General features: G+C 42.7%; 1 protein-coding gene across 1 annotated transcript; it reads right to left on the reverse strand.

Annotated features, from left to right (window-relative positions):
* Positions 1-673: 673 nt before the first annotated feature.
* Positions 674-24473, reverse strand: LOC148820496 (discoidin, CUB and LCCL domain-containing protein 1). Its single transcript, XM_088933031.1, has 15 exons — positions 24305-24473; positions 15638-15859; positions 13948-14085; positions 9877-9928; positions 9552-9624; positions 8750-8883; positions 8584-8621; positions 7950-8135; positions 6790-6911; positions 5993-6152; positions 4902-4994; positions 4135-4228; positions 3961-3998; positions 3474-3596; positions 674-1219 (listed from the first exon to the last, which is right to left on the reverse strand). Exons 1-15 carry the CDS (start codon positions 24402-24404, stop codon positions 756-758), a joined length of 2037 nt encoding a protein of 678 aa, XP_088789157.1. The 5' UTR covers positions 24405-24473; the 3' UTR covers positions 674-755.
* Positions 24474-25381: the final 908 nt, after the last annotated feature.

Consider the following 25381-nt stretch of genomic DNA (forward strand, 5'->3'; position numbering starts at 1 on the left):
ACAACATTGGTACCGTTTCATGGAAATGCTTGGCACAGACCTTCTCCACTTCAATCCTTGAGGCTCCACAACATCGACTGGCTGTACTTAACAAGCAACTGCAAATTCAAAGATACCTTTGTGAACTACTGGAATCCTCCTCTTCCAGTCTGGACCTGTCTGCTCTCGATTGTATTCAAGGTGTTTTCTACTGCTACAAAGATGGGGATTAAATGAGAACATTATTGTGGCGATCCACGAATTACAAAAGCTTAACATGGCCTTATTATGGCACAAAACTGTAATGCAAAACTCTTGTATGCTTTTTGAAAACCCTGACACTTAACTGAACAAGGCATTTGTTCAATGTATATGATGAACAAGTATCTTTTAACCAATGGCCATGATGTGCAATTATAGTCTAATGGTTGCTTAATACAGATGTCATTGTGTGCCTCCTTTCACAGATACACCGGAGTTATTGAACTCCTGTTTGTAATTGGTGATCAAAGGGAGTCTTATAGTGGATCCTTAAAATAAAGTATAACAGTAACATATTGTGTGACTGTGGCCTCCTAAAGGGAGCTTCACTGCTCTCTGATTGAGTCAGTGTATTAATGTTATCAGTATCGGTGAGGATACTCGCTGCACCTCTCTTATCAATTCCTTCCAGATCACAGGAGTGGCAGTAAGTGATCAGCAAGGCTGTGGTATTACAACACATTTGAAGGTACAGTACATCAAGCCAGATTGGTCCATTACCCAATGTGCTGTCATCACAATGGCTCGTGATACATGTGGCCAAGGGAGTCGCTGGCCACATGGCATGCTGGTTGTGGCTCAGCATATACCACGCTGGCTTTACGTGGGCCATTGGCAGAGGTCTGGGGAGTGCAGTAGCCGCTATGTCCTTGCTGTGCTGGCCGGTCATACTGAGGCTCCATGGGAGAGTCATTGCATGGCTCTGGGCTCGCGAAGGGCCTAGGAGCCTGTGCTGGGGGCACCACTCGGATCACACAGATGTTCTTCTTGGGGCCTGTGGCGAAAAGATCTGCAGACTGCTCGCTGAAGGGGGTGGCATATTCAGGCTCGGGGGGCAGGGGCTCAGCGTATTCGTGGATTTTCCCCGGGACGTCGTAATGGTTCAGGATGAGTGGGATTGTGTAGCCCTCATCAGCTGCAGGCCGGAAAGTGGAGCCCAGCTTCTGTCCCGCTGCTATGAGATCTGGCTCAGCATAATCTGGGACAGAGACATGGGCAAAAGAGAGGATGTGAGGACAGGAAGAGGACAACATGCTATAACTAATGGTCTGAGAGATGTGTTTCCTTTACAGTTCCATCAGAATAAAGACACATGTACATTTGTAAAAATCCTGACATAGACTAACTTCAGGCAGTTGCAACTTTGAAAAGAAAACTTCCTTGTTGCCTTGTAATGGGGAAGGATCCAAATCCCACTGGAAGTCATTTTATCATAGGTTGTGGAGTCATCCTTGAAGGAGTGCGCTCTAGGGTTCATGCTGTGCTTGCTGTGCTCATATCAGCAGCTTCATAATGTAACTGGCACACATTATGAAGCTGAACTTGTGCCTGGACCTGCTGTCAGAACCTTTGGAACTCAGGATAAATCATTTTAGAAGCAAACCTGTCAATCCAGTTTATGGAATCATCTAGCTGCACTGCTACCACTCTGGTATCTTGTTACCACTCTATATCTTGATATACTGTACACATATATTTTATAGATGAGTATTTTGTACAGCTTAACATTTTTACTCAAGTAATGTTGGTGAAATGCCTTGCTCAAGGGTATTACAGCAGCATCCCACCTGGGATTTGAACCCACAACCAACAGGTTATGACTCCACAACCCTCAACCCCCCACTGCTGTCAACTAAAGGTCATCTGATCTGAGAAGCGAAGTAAGGCGAGGCCTGGTCAGTACTGGGTGAGCTCATGACCTGCTGCATGACCAGGTTGCTGTTGTAAGTGGGACTAGTAGTTGTCCCTCTGGGTCAGAATTTTCTAACCAGTTCCCTGGTATGTTGTCAGGAGGCAATATGCTGTAGGGGGTGCCATCCTTCACATGAGATTTTCGACTTTGGTCCTGTTTGGTCATTAGAGATCTCATGGTTCTCACTGCTAGGAGGAATTGGGACATTCACCCTCATGTCCTGGCAACATTCCACCCTTAGATTGAAAAGTCTGGGCTGCCAAACATTCCCCTTTAATTCAATGGCTGGAATATTTTTTATTATTAATTCATTTTTCTTCTGCTTTTCAATTGATTGCTCTTAGTCAAACAAGCTTATTGACAAAGACTTCTTCACATCTTAGTAAAACTACATTTAGCAGGTACAGTGTGTGATGATAATCAAAATGGTAAGTCTGATAGCCCATCAGCTGATACACCACCAGACTCTATCTGCTTTGATCTCAAAGTGGTTTATGTTAAGCTTTTGGTGAACTACTGCTACTGTTCAATTGGAAACCAAAATACAGCACCTCTTCTTGCAGTATGACTGCCTGACAGGGAGCCCCTTATTCCCACTTTACCCAACAGGAAGCCTTAAAGGCTAAGTAATTTTACTTGCAGAGGCTGAGAGAGGGCCCCGATTGTTGTAGCTACTGACCTTCTGTCCTATTTATCATTGCATCCCTTATTGAGGTCCGAGCCTCTCTCTATACAGCCAGTGTCTGGGGGGGGAACACTGCGTGCCTCGTGTGTGTGTCCTTTATTGGGCTCTAATTAAAGGCCCCTTTCAGAGCAGCACTGGGTGAATAAAGAAATGTTTATGCTACTCTTGTGTAATTGACGGGGCTGGGAGAGAACAGGCAGCCCAGAGAAAAGCTGTTCACTTGTCAAACTTCGTTTTTGTCTCGTTCAATGTCCAGACCAGGGCTGGGAGACAGAGCGGTGCTTAGAGTCCAGTCCAGACTATACTGCACGACTTGGCTGCTTTCCCTTGTCTGTCTCTTTCCAGTCCTTACTTCAATAGGTCTAATGTACAGCAGGTCACCTTTTGTGACAAGTGCCCAGGTATTTAAGAAGTGACAGGAAATCCGTTGGTATTTAATCCCATAGACTGTCATTTATCAACAGATTGTCAGTAGTGGAACCAGTATTTAATGCCAACAACAAAGATCTATATCTGTGCTTGAGTACACATTTTCAGGAAGTATAGTATTCAGGGAGTAGTGTTATTAGCTATTCAGGTAACCTTAAATTATTGCTCACCGTAGCTAATATTATCATAATTACCAACACCACATTCATTCAAAGGTTCCAAACAGCATATACCCATCTTTCAGCATTACAAAACACAGTTCTTTGAGGAAGAGCAAGCATTTTTAGCCCCTGAAATGACCATAGGAGAGGGTCTTTAATACTATACTGACAGGTCTACATGAACATTTTAAAAGGTTCTTCTCACTAGGTGTTGATGTCAACGGACAGGTGAAAGGTAATGGCAGCTCCTGAACTAATTCCTCACCTGTCAGAACAGCTTTGGCCAGGTCTTTGTTGGTGTCCCCCCTCTCCAGAGGGTACGCAATGAGCTCCGATTCAGATCGAGGCAGGTTACCGTGGAAGCAGTCTTGAGTCTTTCCCGCTGAACCTTGACAACCAGGAAAAGGAGATCATGGGAAGATGCAGCTTTGAAAAAAAGTTCTTGCTGCCTTGGGGTGGGATCAAAATCCCATTGGAGCTTTGGACAGGATAAACACTCTTCTCACAGTAGCAAAGAAAAGAACATTAATTCGCAGGCCATTATATTATTCACGCTGGGTTATTAACCCCGGTGTCCTGGCCAAATTTCCCATTGGCCTTTACCATTATTATCATCATCATCATCATCATCATCATCATCATCATCATCATCACCAGAAGAGCAGTGTCCTTTCCTTCTCTAAGAGGAAATGTAGGCCAGCAGCTCTCCCATTAAATGATTTCACAGGAAATCGATGAGAAAAACAGCCTACCTTTTACTAAGGAGCACTTCACTTCAGCAGCATTTTTTCTGGAAAAAAATAAAGAAATGGTTAACATGAGGAGTCCTGGCAAGCTGCACAGCTGCAAGTAATTGAATCAGCGCTGGTTTGAAGTCAGCTGGGAATGTTTGCCTGCAGGAATCAAGTCCCTGTCCTTTCCCTTACCTTCTCTTCCAGCAGACGCCCGCCAGCAGCAGACCCACGCAGACTGCAAGAGCTACAGCTGCCCCCACCACCACTATCACGGGCCGACTGGATTCTGTGGGAATACTGGGATGTGAGACTGGCAGAGAGCAAACACCAGGCACAGCGCCCACTACATGACACCTTGGTTGACACCACTCATTTTCCAGCGTGGGTGAGTTGCTGGCAAATCGAACGCTCCACAGCAGAAAAAATCAACTGGGCAAACTTTTCCCCACAGTGGAACATCAGGCCCATGGTCTCAGAATACATGCACAGGATCTGATGTGGGTTCTGAGGTTATTTTTTCTATCAATACTGAAGGAAAACAGCTGAAGTTACGCAACAGATGAGGCTGTCACTATAGTTTTCTTTATAAATGTTATAAAATGTTTTTTACTTCTAAAATACTCCTTTATTTGTCATTCTGCGAGTACTTTCATATGAGCACGCCAGTAAAAATAGGGTTTACCAGGGTTTATCTTTGCCTTTTAAAGATGCACAGAGGTGGAATTCATGTTTCTCTTTTCATGGAAGGTGGTGTCAAAATCTAAAAGATTTTAAACCACATTCTCCTGGTTAAATCCAAAAATAGGACACGTTTAGGGGGCTGTTCAATCAAACCACAGCCGTCAAACTTCAGTTACTGGTTTTTCATCCTGTCCTTCAGATCTTCTATGTGGTGACAACATGCGTCCATTCGTCTGGTCTCCGTATTGCACTCTGCTCCAGCAAGACAGGGCTCTGACCTGAGTCTGGAGTCTTCTTGATTAAGGGGCCCTTGGATGTGGTCACTTCCTGAGGTGACGTTGCTATGCTGGTCACTTCTGGGGGGCTGTAAGCTGTCCAGAGAAGAAAGTATGTTAACAAACTGCCCAACACACAACCATGCTACTCTAATTCATGTGAGTATGTGGTTAAAAAAAATGAGTAAATGGTTAAAAATATTTTTTTCAATGATTTCCTGTTGGGTCTGACTCTAGTCAGCTCTGACTCAATGGGTCTAATGCACAGCAGGTTTAGTCAGATCCAACAGGAATTCATTGAAAAAAATAATCACCATGTCCTCATTTCATACCTTCCCCTTTATCTAGAATAGTTAAGTTAATTTATATGGCCGTATAACCATCTAAAGCGAAAGAACATTTAAGGGAAAACTGTGGGGAAATTAAGCTTAAGAGGCCCTAAAAGGCTCATTAGTCTCCATTAGTTCCAATGGAGTTCTAAACATAGGACCCAAGGTGATTTTATACAACTTCCTGCTAAATTGCAAGTATTTTAACTCAAGAAAACTTTGTTTTCTTGCATTGTTTGTTACACAGCAGTTCTGATCCTTGTAAATTACTAATGACTGGAGTCTCTCATTATCGCTAATGAAGCAGACATACATGCCAAACATACACAGATAATTAGAATATCAAACGTATAGAAATGCAAAAGAGTTTTATAGCTGTGGGTGCTTCCAGTTCTTGTTTACTGTTCTCTGTATTCCACCAAAATGAAACTCGACACAGGCTGAATGTAAAAACCAACAATTTGGGCACAGATTTAAAAGAAGATACCACTGGGTTCCTAAAAACAAGCAGTCTACATTGCAGGAACACACTTATGCAGTCAGTAAGAAGTTATTCCATTAAGGGACATTTTCTCAACCTTTTTAAACATGTCCACATAACAAATGTACTAAAACAAGTGCATAAATGCTGTACAGTGCAGTACAAAGGTAAATATAAATATGCTCTAGACACACACACACACACAGGACTGGCTGGAGCTAAATTCTGGAGTGGATTAAAGGACTGCGGAGGTGAGCATTCGAACATGGTGGGGAGAGACTCACCGAAGGAGCGAGTCCGCAGCGCTGGGCACCCCAGCACACGCACCTGCAGGGCGGCCCTCCTGTGCCAGTCTCGAGGCCGGAGGAGAAGGTAGCGTGCCGCCACAGAGGGGATGAGGCTGTTCTGCGTCTCGTGAATACTGTCCGAGTTCCCCTCGAACACCTGGCCGGAGCAGAGGGCAGGAAAGACAGCTTAGGGCAAGAAAGGCCAGTTCCGGTCCTTAAAAGCACATTTTGATTCAAAGGAATAATGAACATGTTTCAGGCTGGGCTATGAAGCTATGAAGAGGCCATTAAAGGCTTCTGTTATTGTAAATAAGGGGAACTGTGTGATGATTAATTAATTTTATAATTGGTGATGGGTGACAATTGCACATTCCCACATGGGGTTTAATTAAGGGGTGTGTCTGATGCATAAAGCTGTTGATAATGGTGGCTGGGTTGTTTGCAGAAGACTAATTGTACAGCTTCAGAGATTCACTGCAGTTCAAGACCCCTTCACTGTACTGTACATCCTCGTGTGTTTTTGTATAATCCTGGGTTAGGGTCTGCCACAGAAGAAAAAAAAGGGGATATTCATCCTGCAGTTCTGTGAATTTGCTCCATTGACTTTGATTTTATCTGTAATTGATAACAGATCAATATAGCAATTACAGTGGTGGTTGCATCCAGGTGCTGCAGGTGAGTAGATTGAAGAGGAAGCATGGAAAAGAACCCCTACATTCAAGGAAAGAGTAACACATCAAGGGGTTTACCGTAGCAGCAGAACCGGGAGATGCCATACACTCAGCCCATCTTACCCTCTCTTCCTTACTGCCCACAGTCTTATACACTTTCCAGTGCTTGCGGTCTCTGCTGTAGTGGACAGTATAAGACTTCACATAGAAATCATTCCGGTCTTCTGAGCCCTTAGTGATGATACCTAGAAAAAAACTGAACCACCATTAGTACTGTCATAAAAGCAGTTTCATTTGTACATTTTCAGCTTCATCTATGAAATTTCAGCTTTCATTTCATTCTGCAACACTATTCAGACATTTTGTGTTGGAGACATGATGATTTACTTTCAGACCCGACAGGGTTCACTGTTTGTATCACTACTGCAAACAAACTTCCTAAGAAAGTGCTTGTAATTAAAAGGTCACGGTGACTTTTCACACATGCTGCTTAATTTCTTAGTCAGCCCAGAAGCCTGGGAGCTTCTCCATTTAAAGTGATAACTATTGATTAATTAGCAGTTTTAATTTGTGCATGCATGAGAGTTTGAATTAATTATCAAATGAAAACTGGCTCGAATGACTTTATCACAGAGGGAGGAACTGACTTGTTTAGCATTTCAAAAAAAGGGGGCTAAAAATCATACTTTTGAAAAAAAAAATAGTAATATCTTATTCTGAGTGCAGCAAAAATTTAAACTTGAAATTGAAGCACATCATATCCACGCATACCCTAACCTGCCAAAATATTATGAATCCCCACCAAATAATGACTATGGTCCCTGTGAGCAGCAGGGGCAGTTTGAACAGAAAGGGACATATTTTATACCAGGTTAAGGAATACTTTCAGCCCAGTTCCATCCCACTTTTCAAGAATCACCTTCTGCTGAGGATATATGGAACTGAACTGCATTTTCCAGCTTTTCCACCAGTTTTCTATGGGAATGATATGTCTCATAAGTCTGTTATTAATGTCTGTTTCATTCTCCTCAAGCCAATAATTTATTAGCAGCCAGTGGGAGAGTCTATTCATTTGACTGGGACTTCCCAAAATGTTAGCCAGGTAGGGTTCAGGTGTCGATGATAAAGACTGTAGACTCGATTGTGTGCCTGCTTTTTAAGAGACGTCCAGTGGATCTGGGCAGTGAACAGACAGATCAATAGAAAGATGACAATACCAGCAGATAAACAGACCAGACAAACAAATGCATAGGACAGGCAAACGGGCAGATGGGCCTTCTGACCTGTGATGTTGCTCCTGTCTCTCAGGTCTAGTTCGAGCCATGGATCTGCAGAATCACTCTTAGGTGCCCAGATGCTACGAGTGCCTTTGTTTGCTGGGGACCACACAAAATGACGGCCCAGGCTGTCTACTTCCTCCCAGTAGGAGGAAGCATTAAAGAGGAACACATGTAGCTCATCTTGACACTCTGCAGAGAGGAGGTAGGGGTCACAGTCACAGTTAGAGCACACTTACGCATACCGTATTATAATCATCATGCAGTGAGTATTCCGGTACTGACAATTTTGTGGAATTGCGTGATTCATTCTGAGGAATGTTCTCATATACTGACACCCGCGCACAATGCTAATGTAATGGTCTCTACACAAGAGTGGGCGTTAATAAAAGGACACAGACCCCAGAATAAGCAACCATGCTTGATGTTCACAGCACTTTATTCAGACACTGATTTGCCACTGAAGTCCCATGAGGGCACTTGACAAAAATCAGTTTATCACAGGAATCCACAAATCTCAAATGCTGTATCGTTTGTAGGAAATAATAGTTGTATTTGCAGAGTTATGGCCCTCATTTTTGGCAGGTCAATGTGTACAGTCAAGCTCTCTTTGGTCTTGAAAGAGCCCCTTTAGCCTTACCTCTGCTAAAGACGAGCCTCTTCTCAGAGAGGGAGCCCCTGCCAAGAGAAAGAAGCACCGGGGCTGTAACGTTACTTATGATCTGCACAATTTCAGCGTCGATATGGAACGTGCACCTGCAGACTTCGGCTTCTGCCAGTTGCAAAAGCCTGAAAATTGAACTCACGTTTTGGAAAGAACCCCGTTGGCAAAACTAGACTCGTACAGCGTTATGCTCTTCTCTCGGGACACAGTGATGGGACCCCCCAGCGAGTCGGAGATCACCCCCGCATGGACGGCAGCCTTGCAGAGTACGGAGGTCTGAGACAGAGACACGGGGGCACCAGCGTCAGGGCACCTCTTCAGGTTTGACACACTGCTGTCTAAAGTGCACACTGAGTCTATCTCCTGGATTGGGACAGATGTCATGAATTTGAACCTATGTATTTCCTAGAAAGTTAAAGTTTGAATTCCCATCTGGAAGGTTGTAGGATTGTGTCCCCAGTGCAAACACTATTCCCCAGAGCACGTTACTCCAATTTCTCCAGTCTACCCAGCTGTAAAAGAGATATTGACATTTCTAGGGGTATGTTAGAACTGACTATCATTCCATCCTAGTCCTGAACTACTCAGCTTAAACACTACAGAAGCCAGGGTTAGGTCCGTCCTGATGAGACTGTGGGCTAGAGTATGGGATTCTTATTAGTTTCCCATGAATGGAAAAGGTTGGTAACACAACACCTTATTGCTGCATATCAAGCCAGTTCTTGAAGGCTGTTAGGGAACTGGGACACTGAGTGATACCCCCCAAAGAAACACTGGACTGTTTTTTTTTTGGGGGACTCTAAGGAGAAGTTGACAAGCTTCCCAGTTATTTCTTGTATTACTAGCTGAGTATCTTGGCTTGCATGTTCTGCCTCTGCTTCTCTTCCTGATCTCACTAGGTAGCCCTGGGGAGGTTTGAATGGAAACAGAACTGATGGACTCACGTCTCTGTAGCCCTGGACAGCTTGGCCCCAAATGTCCCCACTCACATCCCGGCAGCCCACAGGGCAGAATGCACTGGAAAACAGCAAGCAGCCAGAGATCAGCAACATTTACAGCCTCTCTACTCCAGGCAAAAACAGACTACTGCTCCAGAGGGCCCAACACCACCCATAGCTGGGTTCCCAACAATCCACTGGATCCCCAAGAAACAAGGAGGGCATTGCAAGAGAAGCACAGCAGTATCTTGACAGCATTTTCCATGAAATTTGAGGAAAAACAGCAGTTGATATGTTTGGTGCTATGCAGAATAAAGCCATCTCCACTCACCTGACCTGCGGTGTGCTTAGATGGGTTCCTCTCTCCATGCAGGAGATGAGGTCTGGAACCAAGCAAAGAGTGTTGGGTCAGTAAGCGAGCAGCTACTTCAACTGGAAAAAGGAAAATGGTGGATACGTTTTTACACACGGAAACGTCTGAACTCAAAGCAAAGCTCAACCTTTTTTGAACCATGAAGTGGAAAGATGAGGATCACTTGACTCCCAGGTGCCTCTTTCAGCTGGTGAACCTTATTGAAAGGAGAAGGTAGGAGGACCCCCGATGTGCCATTAAGGATAAGAGAGCAGTTTTATTTATAAAAGGAACAGCTAGGGGCCAGGGCTATGAAAATTGTTACTTGCTGAAACATTCTTAGAAGATTATTTTTTGTAAAATAGCCATCTTGTAGATTTTTGGATGAACCTTCAAAATAACGGCAGTAAGAGGATGTGGGGATTGATCTGTCCCGTGACGTATCAGGTCTCTGCTCCCTTCCCCCTTTTCCTGCCCCCTCCATCCCAGAGCTGCTATCCACACAGGGATGACTCACAACCCCTACCACAACCACAACTCTCCCCGTGGGCCCACAGACAGACGGAGACAATGTGCAGACTGACACACCAACCCACAATTATCAAACCTCTTGGCTTCCAAGGCCTTCCCTGATTTTAGCTCAACAGGAAAAGTCTGTGACAATTATTACAGTGCGCTTTGTCATACAAAACCTCATGAGCAAAGCTGCACGCCAAGTGAATACCCACTTGACTAAGCTTTTAATCATTTGTTATGTTTATATTTTCTAATTTATAGACTGAACACATGTAGGAATGCTTATAGACTATAAATTAGTCTATAAATTTGTCTACTTGCATTGGTGACTACAGTCTCCTAGTCTGATCACACACAGTTGGTCAAACTGTTAATGGAGGTCAGGGTTCAGATCTGGTCATAGCGGAAAAAGAGCTTAACTGTTGTGGGAGTTTATCTTGGCCCCCGAGTTTGAAACCTCTCAGTAAAGTATGTGGATGGTGCAACACTAATTCTTCTGCCCGTGCCATCCCCTTTAGTTTTATGAACCCCAAGTGAATCCGCAGGTCAAACAACATGCCCAGAAAAATACACACATTACTTTTCTCTACACATGAAAGACATGAATTAAGACAAACCCGCAGATGTTCCTGACTTCTCCTTCCCTGCTGTCCCGCAGTTGCTGTGTGGATACTTGTGTGTGGTCAGGCAATAGTTAACCTGCTGTTCCTCAGCCAACAAAGTGCACATAGCTTTCCACCCACACAGTCTGGGATAGAGGCCTGGGGCCTCTCTGCATTCAGAGCAAGGAAGGCAGCCGGCATCCCAGATCTCTGTACAAACATCTCCACAGCTAGTTCAGCTAGCTGGGTGATATGTGGGGGTTCCAAAAACTCGTTTTCCAAACCTTAATACTATAGAAAACAAAACCAAGAATACACCCTGGCTTTTTCAAAAAGGCAAGACCACAGCATTCCATCGGAATGTAATATGATATACTGATGTTTTCTTGTATTTATTAATTGTAATGATAACTGTCTATGATTATATGTGTTTTCTAAATTAAGATGCAGCATTATGGTTGTTGCTAACAGATATTGCTTAGCATTATTGCTTGGTATTCAGCAATAGGTTTTTACAACGAGACAGGGATTTAAGCAATGAAGAAAAGACATTTGTATATATAGCAACAAGTAACAGGTTTATCACATGCTGAAAAAAAGAAGAAAGAAAACACAACGTTTCGGCCGTGGAACCTTCTTCAGGTGTCAATTTGTATGTATATATATATGTGCGATGTGATTTCTCTAAAACAGCTCAAAGAAGAACACTAATAAAATGAAAATCAAAACTAAATCAAAGTAAGATGAATTTAAAAGCCATATGCAATTACCCAATGTATGTTATTTGTCATCTTCAGCTTTTAAATGGTGTTTTGGAAATGTTAGAAGCCAAATACCTGCACATAACCATATTCCACTACAGTTGTATTAAACAGATACTATCTGATACTAGTAGGAACATGCATTTGCAGTTTGTGTCATTTTGAATTCAAGATTTATGATTCAATTCAATTATTTTTCTTTAATGAAAAACGAAATTAAAAATTGCTTTAATGAAAGAAAAGGTATTTTTCTTTAACGGCGCCTCTGTCCTTTGATATAGCAATGCAACAGCCTTCTGACAAATCAGCCTATAAACAGACGAAAACAAAACACACCTTGACCGAAAGCAGAAGGAGCAACAATACTAATTATCATGACACTCTCTCTCTCTCTCTCTCTCCCTGTCGCTGTCTCCCTGGCTTCCTCCAGGCCCACAGTAAACAGGCAGACAGGACACAGCTGAGGACCTGCCCAGCATTCTTCTGTCCGGATACCCTTGTGCACATGTGGAAAAATGCTTTTCATTCCAGAACATGGTTAAACACAATGTTGCCAATTGCACTGAACATCGTTTTCAGATACAGGCATGTGGCGTCTTTCATACAAACACCAGCTGGACGTTGGCCCCACAGTTTGTCTGTCAATGGGAGAAGAGCCATGCAGTGTGCTGAAAGCGTATGGCTTTGCAGACATGCGTACGGAGGAACACTCCCTAACAACTGGAGATTCGCAGGGAAAACATACTTGTGTTTCCTAGAACTGGCCACATACAGAGTGAATATAGTTTGTTAAAGCTTCCTAATCCTTCTCAAGATACAGTTCACAAGAATACAGAGAAATAGTTAATTAATTCTACTCTCTCCTGCACCCACTTCTTGAAGGGTTCTGGAATATCAATGCTTACAGAATTTAACAACTCTGTGTTTAGAAAGGCCTCCAGATTTCACTCTTAAAAGCACCTCAGCTTACTTTCCTCTTGTGTCCCCTGATCCGCGTTATGTTAATAAGATAGCAGCCTCCTAACACCCCTGGCCCCCTGTTACAGCCCACATGGTCGATGACATCTCACAGTTTCAGCACCAACATTTACCTGAGCTATTTGCACAGGTCCTGCTGTGATTACGTCATCATAATAGCTGTTTACTCACATGTATGCACTGCACAGCACATTGCAGGCTATAAGTAACATATGTGGTAAGCAAAAAAAAAACCCAAGACAAACAACAATAAAAATAAGTGGAATCAAAGAGGTAATTACTTAGGGGTGAGGGTTTTACAGTTCATCTTGTCCAAAAGCCAGAAAACAACTGCTTTGAAAAGGCACAGTACATATACACTATGACATCACGGTCTGAAGATAGGAGAGGTGCAAAGTTCTGCACTGTGCCGGTTTGCTTTTGCAGTGCTTGTTGGCAGAACAGCAGCAACACTGCGAGACAAGATAATTCAGCTCTCCTCGCCAACATGGTTGTCTTTCTTTAAGGTGGTAAGCTACATCCCTTACTAGTTAAGGTACTGTAGCTTGCCGAATCCAGACAAGCAGCCATAACACGCTGCAACTCACAACTGGCAAACCACTGAAACTCAGCAGGTGTGAGCCTGGTCAGTACCTGGATGAGAGACCTCCTGAGAAAAACTGAAGTTGCTGCTGGAAGTGGTGTTAGTGGGACTAGTAAGGAGCATGGTCTGTGTGAGTCCTAATGCCCCCCGTGTAGTGACAGGGACACTGTTCTGTAAAAAAAGGTGGTGTCCTTTGGATGAGACATAAAACCGAAGGTCCTGACTCTCCGTGGTCATTAAAAATCCCAGGGTGTTTCTTGAAAAGTGTGGGGGTGTTACCCCAGCGTCCTGGCCAAATTTCCCACTGACCAATCATGGCCTCCTAATAATCTCCATCTATGAACTGGCTTCATCACTCTGCTCTTCTCCCCACTGAGAGCTGATGTGTGGTGAGCATACTGGCGCACAATGGCTGCCGTCGCATCATCCAGGTGGGGGTACAATTGGTGGTGTAAAAGTGCTATATAAGTGAAAGGAATAATTATTAAGCAAATCTTACTAAGTTCACACAGTGTGGACCCCCAGCCCCTAGTCAGAAAGGGTGGGGTGGCACCTTTTTAATCTAAAAGTGAATGTACACCCCTCAAGAGAGACCCAGAGATTCAGATACCTGGCTGCTGGTCAGTGGCGTAGGACAGCACAAATCCTCGACCGGAGCGATGGATCCCAGAGAGGAACCGCACCGTCGCCTCACTGGAGTTCAGAGCCACCTTCTTCTCGATCATGTGCATCGTCCCACACAGCGGCCCTAAGGGAGGACAGGCACAGGGGCTCAGTCACCAAAAGTGATTCTGCAGCACCGTTTGCACTGGTTAGGCCATAACATAAATAAAGAGACTGGTGTGGTAGTGCATGAAATCTGCAAATAAACTGCAGGGGTGTTTGTAGCGAGCTAGACAGGGTACATATAGTATGTGTCAGAATTAAAGAACATACTGTACACAGTATATTGGTTTATGGGAATGAATATGTATGTGTTCTTTCAATGTTATTTATAAGATATATCTTCTCTGTAACCCCGTAAGAAGGCTGATTACTAAAGGATTAATAAATATAATCCAAATAAATTTGTCATAAAATCTCTTTTTACTTTATTGAGAACTCCTTGTTTCTGGATTGATTCTAGAAAATAGTAGTTTAAAATGGCAGACTTACATTTCAGATGCAAGGCGACAACATAAATAATCTGCTGCCATACATACTGCAGTCTGAGGCATGTAGGAGCGCAGAGATGAATGGGAACACAATACCAGGAAAATCATATTTCCCCAATCGGTTTCCTGGAACTGTGTTCCCATCAGCTTTTTCGTTTCTTTTCACCTCAAACCACTGTATGTTCCTTTCTGTCTGAAAAGCCACAAGGTGGGCTGCATTCTGTATCATTTGCCATCGTTCTCTCTTCATTGTAAATTACCCTCATCAAAACAAATTTGGTGTTTTCAAAACACAAATTCCAGATATGGAAAGAGGTATAACAGCCCTCCTCTGTCCTCATGAACACTTAGTCCTGCAGGAAACCGGGGGATGTTCCTAAATGCTGCATCCCCACAGTGCGATTGGGATTAAACCTATGTGGTCACCTTATTTGACCCTGTCAAACAATAGGAACATTTTGCAAATGTGTGTTGCTGAGGTTAAAGAGTGGGAAACTGAGGTCGGTCTGAGTGTCTGGGAATCAGGGAGGCAGTGTGGGATAGAGGTTTCACGAGGGGATCCCAGGAGAAAGGCAGCAAGCTCATAATCCATCTGTTAAAAATGTGTGCAGGAAATATTTGATGAGGCAAGCCTGTTTGGAATGTCCCTCTGATTGGCACAGCGCGCAGGATCTCAGACATTGCCACAAGTGGCTGCGGTGACAGTCATGCTCCATCTACCGCAGGAGTCATTAGAGCAGAGAGCAGCAACGCCCAGCACCACTGAAGACTTCAAGACCTCAGCTGCTCAGCTAATCTGCTTCTTCCCCGTTAGTGAGAAGTAAGAATTCAAAACGTTTTTTTCCGGCTACCTCTCAATGTAGTTTGATACAAGTGCAAGGTATTCTGCAAAAGGGAAACAGTTATTTAATTGAATTTGCTACCAATCTGGGTATAACCTGTAGCTACACAACTTCAAATTGAAATGCACTACCCCGTTCTGAACGATCAGGATGCTGACAACAGGTAGAGTTTATATCATCCCTGCTTACACTTAGGTCATTTCAGTATGGCACCGTCCTCAGACGACAAAACACTTGACTAAACGTTCTGATCGGATTGCTGCAGGGCGAACGGCAGCAGACGGCAGGGCACAGTGCCCCTTACCCAGGCTGGGTGCCCCGTTGGAGGGGATGATGGTGAGAGAGCCAGCGCTGCAGTTGGGGGAGTACTCCAGGTCAAAGTCCCCGAACACCAGGCGCAGCGTCCTCCCCCGCGCTGCCTGCAGACGCCACACGCACTGTGTCCCATTGGGGTAGGTGCCTGGGAAGTTTCGTGAAGCCAAGGTGCCACTCTGAGTGCCAAGCACTGTGTGCCCACAGCCATCGCCTGCAGAGGGAGGAAATGGTGGTTTACATGAAGAATTTCTTTGCATTTCCTTCCTTTACATTGCTCTGGCCTTCATTTTCCTATTCCATTTTTCTTTCTACAGTCATTCTTCTTCTACCATCCCATTCTCCCATTCAAATGAACTTATTGGCTGTAGCAGGTTCGCTCCCAATGGGAAGGACTACATTAAGAAGCCATCTTATTTGCCCTGCCACCATGCTGCCCTGTTTCAATAACCATTCCATTTCAAGGTCACTGAGAAACAGCTATCAGTCACAACTTTTCCAACTATAATATTTTTAGACAAAATATTTATGCCCAATTACTAATTTTTTTTAACTGGCTCATTTATTCGGGAACAAGAAATTATTTTCTGCTTCTATAAACCCCAGGTGTCTAGCTCAGCCGCACATATTTAATCAAAGAAGCCAAACTGAACTCTGTAGACTGCACTACTGAACTCATATACACTCTCCAAGAAATGTGGGGATGTTTTTTTGCGGGAGAGACAGCTGGTGCTGCTTACTAATCACGCTGAGTTAAAAATAATGAATCACACTGCTAGCTATATTAACTAATTCTTTTCAGGGTGGCCATGATACCCATGTATTAAAAGATCTGGTTAGGTGAGTAATGCTGTATTGCAGGGAAATTTCTGACACGATTCTGAAATTACTGTTTATCCCAGTAGTCTGAGATCATAACCTCATTATGAAAAAACAACAAATAATAAGATCTCCATCCCATTCTTATTTACTTACATATGTGCTGACAATATGGAATATTTTCAGTGCTTCTGGCAATTTCACCCTTTGTACTAGAAATAAGTGCTTGATATGATTTCCTGTGCAGTTTATTCTGGATTATTATTAGCTGTTCATCAACATTGACTGAAAAATGGCTAATATGAGACTTAAGTCAGCATTCCTGTACTCAAAGCAGAGTCTTTTTTATTTATTGAAAAGCCACTGCACACACTGCAGACAAACATTCCCACACTTATTATCTGTATTTGGACAAAAACACAGAACCCAGCAAACACCATGCTGTCCTAAAGCAGTCTGCTAATATCTTACAATTACACCTAATCTCTTCCTGGGTGTAACCCACAGTATCTGCCAATCTATCATATTAACAAGGGCTCTCATGACCTGGTTGCAAACTTTATCCAAGACCAAACAAGTGTAGTCACAATGGGTTATAGTTATGGTATGGGGCTGTCAAGCTCCTGGAGTCTGAAGAGTGTTTCGTTATTCAGGTAACCGGGTGATGATGATGATAATGGTCTCTGCCTTCTGGAAGCTTTACTTTTTGGGGGTGCTTGGTGTCATGACTCAGATCACATTTCAAACCAAGGGTACTGTCGCTACATTTGCACCACGACGCAGATCACAGGGCTGTGGGATATTCAGAGTTCAGAGGGGAAGAATGAATCAGGCTACATGTGCTCAAACTGTCTTGTATGGAGACATCACATTGCTGCTTTGTGCTCCTCTGCATCAGGGGCAGGTTTCTGAAAAAGGTGAGTTCGAATTTCTTTGGGCCTTGCAGTCAGAAAGAAATTTTGAAGATGTGCATAGCAGATGGAATCCAGGATTTCAACTGGATGTTCAACCTCAGGAGGTTGCACGGCAAGCCAGGAGTTCAAAATCACTCCAGCTTTACCCCATCTATTGACCATTCTTACCCCCTGTAAGAAAAGCTTGGATTTGAACCCGGAATCACCGAAAAAAGTTTGGATGTACTTTCAAATATTTTGGCAAATACTAGAATGAATGGGGTCCTTTACTATGGAAAAATACAAATAAAGTTACTGTGAGTATTGCATAATGACGTGGTTAAGGGTCAATGGTTTTTGTACAGTAGGTGTCTTGTAAGTAAGACCAAGCCAGAGAGTTACAAAGCTGGAGCAGATTTTATTTTTATAGCCGTGTTGGGATCTCCCTCAGGCTATATAAAGAGGTGCTGCCCTCCCCTTGCGGTTTTAAATAAAGGTGTTGTGAAGCATTTAATAAGTAAAAACTAAGCTGAGTCAGTTCTGTTCTGAGAAAACCCCTTAGCACGCTCAACCTAAATTGTACGTTCCGTCCTGTTGCGGTGGTTTTCAAAACGCTCCTTGTTGCCACCCAGAAGCCATCTATCAACCACTTCCCTCTATTCAACTTTCCTGGAACTCATTAGAAATGCCAGAGCATGGCATCACTAACTGCAGGTGCATCTAGCACTTCTGCAAAGTTCCCAAGGTGCTTTACAAGAACAACACACTAGCTATGACTGCCAACTGTCATATAGTAGGGCTCTACTGGCAGGGCAAACACCATTCCCAAAAATGGTCTTTATGAGTATACAGCAGTTCAGAAATGGGTAGAGCAGGGCTCTAACTGCTGTGTAGCCCACTGTACACGCCAGGATTAATCTTTGATTTAGCATAGAATTGTATATCCAAAATAATAGAGGGGAGGGACAATACAGGGAACTAGTGTTCGTGTTGACACGTAGAAACTTGAGATTAGTCTGGGAGGCCTGTTTATAAAATAAGGGCATTATAGAATTTCAGTATCCAGGGAAGAGCTACACTCAGATTAATGTCTGGACTACAGAGCAATAAAACATTGGAAAGTATTTCAAAGAAACGTCTTTTTACAACAGAAAACAAAGAAAGGGACAAGACTCTGAGCAGTCTTCACTTGATCAGACTCTTAGGGACCTGAACTTGAAGGGAAGGGGGGCAATTAAAAATTCCAAAGGGAAATCCCAGAGAAGGCGCGAGGAAGGAGTCAAGATTTCATCTCTCCTCGTATAGCGGGTTGTAAAATATAGCCGTTTTGCTACAGCCATGTCACCCTTTTACGTTGCTCTTCTTCATATTGTGTGAGTAATCTTCCACACCACTTCACAGACCATTACCTTCACCAGAGTCTAGTCAGATTAACAAGTGTGTTTTCTCCAGGGACACACGAGTGTATGGGAACAGACTGGTTGCGTTTTCCTGTATAATTGCTTGGACAGGCCTTTCTGCACTAGGAGTGTAATTTGTTCCAGCATGCACAGATGCCATGTGCTCAGCAAACCGGTCTGAGTTGGGAGTCCGCGAGAGAGGTGGCTAACTGAACCTGGACATTTCCAAGAATCAATGTGACAGCAGGAAGGCTCTGGCTGCATGTTGGCCGTCACTGATCAAATAAAATACAAGATAAATCTTAGAGATTTTGTACTCCAGTGCGGCATTTGCTGGTCTTTTCTTTACTTCCAAATGAAACTTACCAAACAGTCAACCAAATTACATTTCACTAGGGACATCGACATCAAAGAATTGAATGCTTTGTGAATGTCTGGAATATTTGGTGTGGTAGGTTTAACCCCTTCATTAATGGGTAGCCACCTGGCCATAGCTTAAGAAGGTTCGAACCCAATTCAGGTACAGATGGGGTGGAGAACTGATGCTTGAGACGAATGTGGGGGGGGGACTGTGTTTGACATACAGAGCTATTTTCATAATGATTGTGATTAGGAACAGCTGTGTGTGATTGACTTGTCATTGTTATTCTTCTTGAACTTCAGTTAGTAACTTCCACTTAGTCAGAAACAACACTTTAAAAATCATTTAATTTCTCAATTCTGTTCTTTTGTAGTCAGCTGCCAAACTCTTAATCCTTGTACTGAATGGTGGGAATCACCCTTTTTTATATTTCAAAAAGGTAGAGCAGGACTTCAGCCACGGATGATGTATAAGCAAGTCTTCACAAGCTTTTGTCTTTCCCTGACAGGATGGGAGACTGTTTCCTTTCAGTGAAGGATAAGTTCACATCAATCACATTGCTCTGATGCATACTTATGAAGCCAACTTCCGTAGTTTATGTCTGTGCAGTAATTTCCTTTTATATCATTACATGCTTGTTCCATTCTTTATTTTATCATTCTGTACGTTTGTGAGAATTTCTTTCTACTTAGCTGACACTGCACTAAACTAGCAAACTATGCCATCACAAGTAGATTCCAAACACTGCGTACGTGGATGTTTGGGATGAAGAGTATATGACAAAAGACAGTATCAAACTAGGACGAGAATTCCGTTAAATATAAGATAGGCACAACCAAGATGCATGTCAAAACATAACTTCCTGTCATTGAATTTTGTGGAATCTGGAACACTTACCATGACAAAGCGCACGCAAGGAAAAAATCCTGAGGATTTTTTTCATCAAACAAATCAAAAAGGATGCGTGCAAAGAGGATAAACAAAGCCCATTTAAAGGATTCTAAATTAATGTTTGAAAAGACGAAAGAATACTTATGAACTTAAAGGTTTGACTTTTGTGGTCATCTTCTGCATCATTACAGAAAAATGAACACAGCTGGGCTGGTTGCACAAACACATTCAAAGTTCATTTCTGGTGGTGAGGCTGAGTGCATTTTTTCTGGACTAACTCCGTCTGTGACTGTGCCCACTGTGATTCACGACACTGTCTCCTGAGTGTTCTGGCCTGTTGCTCAATGCAATGTAAACAGGTTGAGTTCCCGAGCAACCCCATTGTTGCTGCTGTTCCCATTTTTCTGCATATGCCCAGAACACTGCAGACCAGGCCACGGCACGTTTGTCAGTGGGCTAATTTGCTCATATTCCAACAGTTAACAGAATAACGCGACGTCATTGTGACACCTCTGAGGAGAGATTCTACACTCCCAGTCCTGCAGTGGGGCACAACCCTGTGCAGAAGCAGTTAAACCACTCTACGACTGAAAGGTGGAAGGAGTTGCAGATTAAGATGAAATTAAGTTTATAATGGGTTCAGTTAAGTCATTGACTTGGACAGAGTGAAAACCAGGAGAAATGGTAGGACGCCAGGGGGGAATACGGACTCGATTCCAACTTGCAGCCTCTGGCACAGCATGTGGCTCATTTTATAGGTCTCCTTTGATCATCAACAACCTAATACTAGGATCCAACTGAGCAAATTATCATTTCATTAAAGGAACTTGTACCTTAGACTGAACTGAATGGCAAAGCTCCTCTAGTCTTTGAGGATGGGTGCTGTATCTTTGATGTACAGTACTTCAATGCCACAATTTCTGTATATTTCAAATAAAGGTTTTACCTTTACTATATAATCCAATTCAGGAAAACAATTGTTTTCAATTGACCTCATACTCGTGCTCTTGCACTTTTAATGATCATATACAGTATATACAGAATGCTGTTGTGTCTCAAAAGCCACATCCTTAGTTGGGTGTCCCTATCTTAAAGTATTGAAGCCTTGACTGAGAGGCCCACGCTCAGATCTCCTTTGGTGCTCATCACTAGCCTGGTGTCCCAGCTCCTTCACCTGCAGAACAGTCTCTTAAGGCAGTTTAATGTTGGTTGTAAAAACATACCTCTATCATTCACCCCACTGCAGTGATGGCCTAGTGTGGTCTTCAAGTGCCAGACTCCTTTTTATTTTATATCTACTGGCTTCAGTAAAACCTCATTTCTAAAGGATGTGGAACAAATAATAGTTCTAAGCAGCTCAAAGACTCTGTAACACTCTAAACCATAAAAAGGCCATGATCATTCCATGTTTTTTTTCATCTCGGGTTTTTCATCACTGGTGTTCTTGTGAGAGATGGCTAAAGGGACATTTTCTTTTCCAGTGCTATCTGGAGCCATCCAACACTCATGACAACCATCCCATAGTGATTCAGGGAAACCAGACAAATCCTGCATCCTGAGGGAAAATACAGCTCACATGCATCACGAGAAGTGGCAAGACATCTGTGGGGGGAGAAGGAATGTGGATTCCTCCAGGTACAGTAACTTTACTTGTGCACTTCACTGTTGCATGCTGTTAATGAGGACTCTTCTGTTCACAGCTGGCATCGGTGCAACGCACAGTCTACACTCATGTCCAAGACCCCACTTCCTGCTCAGGGTCTGTGTCCAACAGCCCAGTCTGACATTTTCTGCAATATTTACTACTGTTGAAAATGTGCTTCTTGAAATGATGGAAAAGAACTAGTGCTGTAGTTCATTTTAGGGGGACATGCAGTACGTTGAAAAGTTACATAGTGACTCTGAACTCTTAGCCCAAATTTTCAGAATGAGTCAGAATGACTGGAAATGTACTGTATAATGATCTAGACAGCTATGGAGTGCGTCATGTGTGTGTCCGGTGTAGGGGGTTGGTGGTGATGGAAGGAGATGTACATTTATGTGTTTGACACTGAGGAAACCAGACTTGGTCAACTTCCAGTTTTAGATTAAAGGTGAACTCCATTTCCAATTTCTCAGACTGGTTATTAAATGCAAGTTACAAAATAACTTATTTAATGGCATCGCAAAATTTTACGAATTCTGAATTAAACACAAACTTGTGAACTCTTGGTCTGGCTACAGGCGAGAGCGAGAATACATGTGAACTGTATGAATTGCATGAAGCAGCCCTTCTTGCTCACTAGTCACTGTAATGACTAATGTAATGTGATGTACCAGCGAAGAACATCAGATTGTGCACCTGACATTTCACTGCATAAGTGTTCCTAGTGATCTGCACGCAGAGGTAACAAGTGAGTAGCATTTGTCGGCAAAACTGTCTTGAGGTTGAGAGCAATATTGTTATATGGATTAAAAGAGATGTATTCACAAGCCAGCTTGTTTACAATGTAATAAGTCTGCTTCACCTCACCGGAAGTTTAATCATTCAATACCATTTCTTTTAACAGGCCAAAACAACAAATGAATGTTAAGGTAAAACAACCGATTACTATAAAAGCACCTATATTGCAATAAGGCAACTGCCTAATCAAACTTGTTTTTTAACTGTAAAAAGTTGAGTTGACTGTAATTTTGCTCACATAAATTTGGCACAACAGATTTTGTGGGTGCACTTAGCACCCAATTCTTCTTGAATGTATTCGTCACACAAGGTCCTATCCATAATTTCTGCGAGATTTTACAGTCAGAGCTCAGCCTCAACTATACTGAAAGCATGAAAATCATTCTTAATTTTTACAACCATTCTCTTGCGTAGTAAAGGAAACGCATAATAAAAATAATAGTTTTAAGGGTTTTCCCCAAAAAATTACTTAAGGTGAAAAAAGGAAAGAACTACAAATGTTGACGGAATAAAAAAACGAATCCCCAAAAATGATGCAATGCATTATGGTGAGGTGTATGAACATTTATCTAATATATACAGAATGCTCGATTAATTCTAATGCTGCATACAATAGATCGAGTCCTACAAATGCGCCATATATCCAGTTCAACCTATATTAAAAATATTAGTATTTTTGTTTCGTATTTATAACCTGATATATTTGATTAACATTGCACCGAACGATGTGTTAAGGAGTGAATTGTGCATCACTTCAAAACAATACGCGCTTGTCTTTGTCGTTTTTAGAAGATCTTACAAAATCTAGTGATATTCCTTGTCAAAACCAGAGAATTCCAAGCAGCGCGTTATGAAGCACTAGAATAGTTATTTGGCTACACTCTTGCACGTCCTACTGCTTTCTCGTTTTGCATTTTTATTTCTTTTTGCAGGTCGTATTCTTAGCAAAACAGTGATACAACATTATATTGCTCTTAGCCCTTGATGGCAGTAACTGTAACCGTTTTGATTGACAAAGCTTTATGTTAATTGGTAATACTAATCAGTTTACGTATTTGTGAAACAATATTCAACTGCACTGCATCGTCTCCGATGCTCAGAAGAAGTCCTTGATATATTTTTTGTATGAGCCAGGTAGGCCATTACAAATCTCTACAGAGGAATTTATAAAGCAATCAATGGGAAAAAAACAAAAGCGCTGAGAGAACCATTCGCGATCCGCAGACATTCTTGGTGTTTCTTCCTGGGTGGTGAACTGTACTGTATGTACTGTTGTTCATCCCCTCCAAACTACAGTTTAGATTCCTCCCCAGAGTGCACGCAGGACATAGCGCACTATGTGGCAGTGTGGGCAGGTGTATTTTCCTCACCTCAGCGACGCATGATAAAGAATTTACAGCTCAGATAAACACTGTACTTCTGCAGAATATCAAACTCGTGGTGCTTATTTTACTTCCTTTACTGATTCTCCTGAACAGTGAGAACCGCTTGTCTGTAAAATTATTCTCGGACAGCGAAAGGGCTGTTGTCGCTTTGCTATTTTAACAAATTTTTTCTTCTTTTTTTGTTCTTGGACGCAATGAAAATTGTCTGAACAGTATAGACTACAACAGAAATCATATGTCAGTGGCGAACATACCCAGTATCCGAGAAGCAGTTATTCATTAACAGTAGTTTAACTGCACTTCCCATAGAACTGACCCCGACAGGATAAAACACGGTACTTTCAGGGTTTGAAACACGCTTCGGGAGAAAGGAAGAAAAATAAATGACTGGTTTAGTCTTGAGCTGTTTGCTGACCATTTGAATGTGAAAATCGAGTGATAGGAACGTCAAAAAAAAAAACACTTACCTTCTTGCCCGTGAATTCCCTGAGTTTCAACAAATAAAATCAGCAAAAATCCGGTTACAAAATCGACAGTGTCCAAAACGCTTCCAGGTGTCGCATACATGGTGTAGATGAGCTATCTCCAACACCGCGACCCCTGCAAATCAGCCATCAGTTACAGTTTATTCTTTAATAGAAGCCAGGTTGCAACTTTACTTGACACAAATCAAACAACCAAGGCGCTGACTACTTTCCATTGGCCGAGCGCGCAGCTAGCTCTCCGGGATTGGCTGGAGACGACGCCAGTCAGGCAGCCCAGTTCCAAGAAACCTTGTCCAAATAAGGTCGAGCCTCTGCGGGAATTTTGCTGTGTTACAAATTATTCCCCCGTTTTTTTTAGTGACATCATGGATAATTAGTCTCCGAAGGATACGGGGGCAGCATGCGTTTAGAAAACAGTCATTGCTGAGCAGAGCCCCAAGCCCTCTCTCTCCCTCCCTGGACTTTCGAGTACAGTTTGATCAGAAATCCAGACAAACACTTGTTGCTCACTCTGTGAAAATTATCGCTCTTATCCTGCAGTGTAATGTATTGCTTCTCAATGAACTTCACTGTCCCAGCTTAGTGATTTCTTTTCTTTAACATTTTATTATGGTAGAATCGAGATTATTGGGTGATTTAACTACATAACACCGTAACTTAATTACCTTAGATACATAATACAAATATGTACAATTGTGTTTTCTTTCTTCTCTTTTCAGCATGGAATAAACCTATTACTTGTTCCTTTGCAGCCTACGCATGCTGACGCAGCTACCCAACTGAACTAATACAAATATTATTACTAAAGCTTGACAGCTTCTTGTACACTCACATTCCGAAGACCTGCTTTCTTCTGAATTCTAATGCAAATAATATTATTGTTCATCTTCTCTTGCCAGTAATGAATAACTGCCCTGCTGTACTGTAGATAGGACTGTCTTCTTTCTGTAAATAGCCCACATGCTAGAGCTAAGACCTCTGCGTCAGAGGTCAGACAAGTGCTGTGAGTCGGGCCCTTTATCAATGCAGCTAGCAGATAAAAATTGGCCCTCAAAAGTT

This window comes from Atractosteus spatula, chromosome 14, assembly GCF_055471065.1.
Source record: "Atractosteus spatula isolate fAtrSpa1 chromosome 14, fAtrSpa1.hap1, whole genome shotgun sequence".
In the NCBI taxonomy this organism is placed as follows: Eukaryota; Metazoa; Chordata; class Actinopteri; order Semionotiformes; family Lepisosteidae; genus Atractosteus; species Atractosteus spatula.

Excerpts from the sequence above, each read along its gene's own strand:
- LOC148820496 (XM_088933031.1), bottom strand. The coding sequence starts at position 24,404 with ATGTATGCGACACCTGGAAGCGTTTTGGACACTGTCGATTTTGTAACC. Across the intron at positions 15,860-24,304 it reads GGGAATTCACGGGCAAGAAG|GCGATGGCTGTGGGCACACA; the intron begins GTAAGTGTTTTT and ends CTCCCTCTGCAG. Across the intron at positions 8,884-9,551 it reads CTGTCCAGGGCTACAGAGAC|ACCTCCGTACTCTGCAAGGC; the intron begins GTGAGTCCATCA and ends TCTCTGTCTCAG.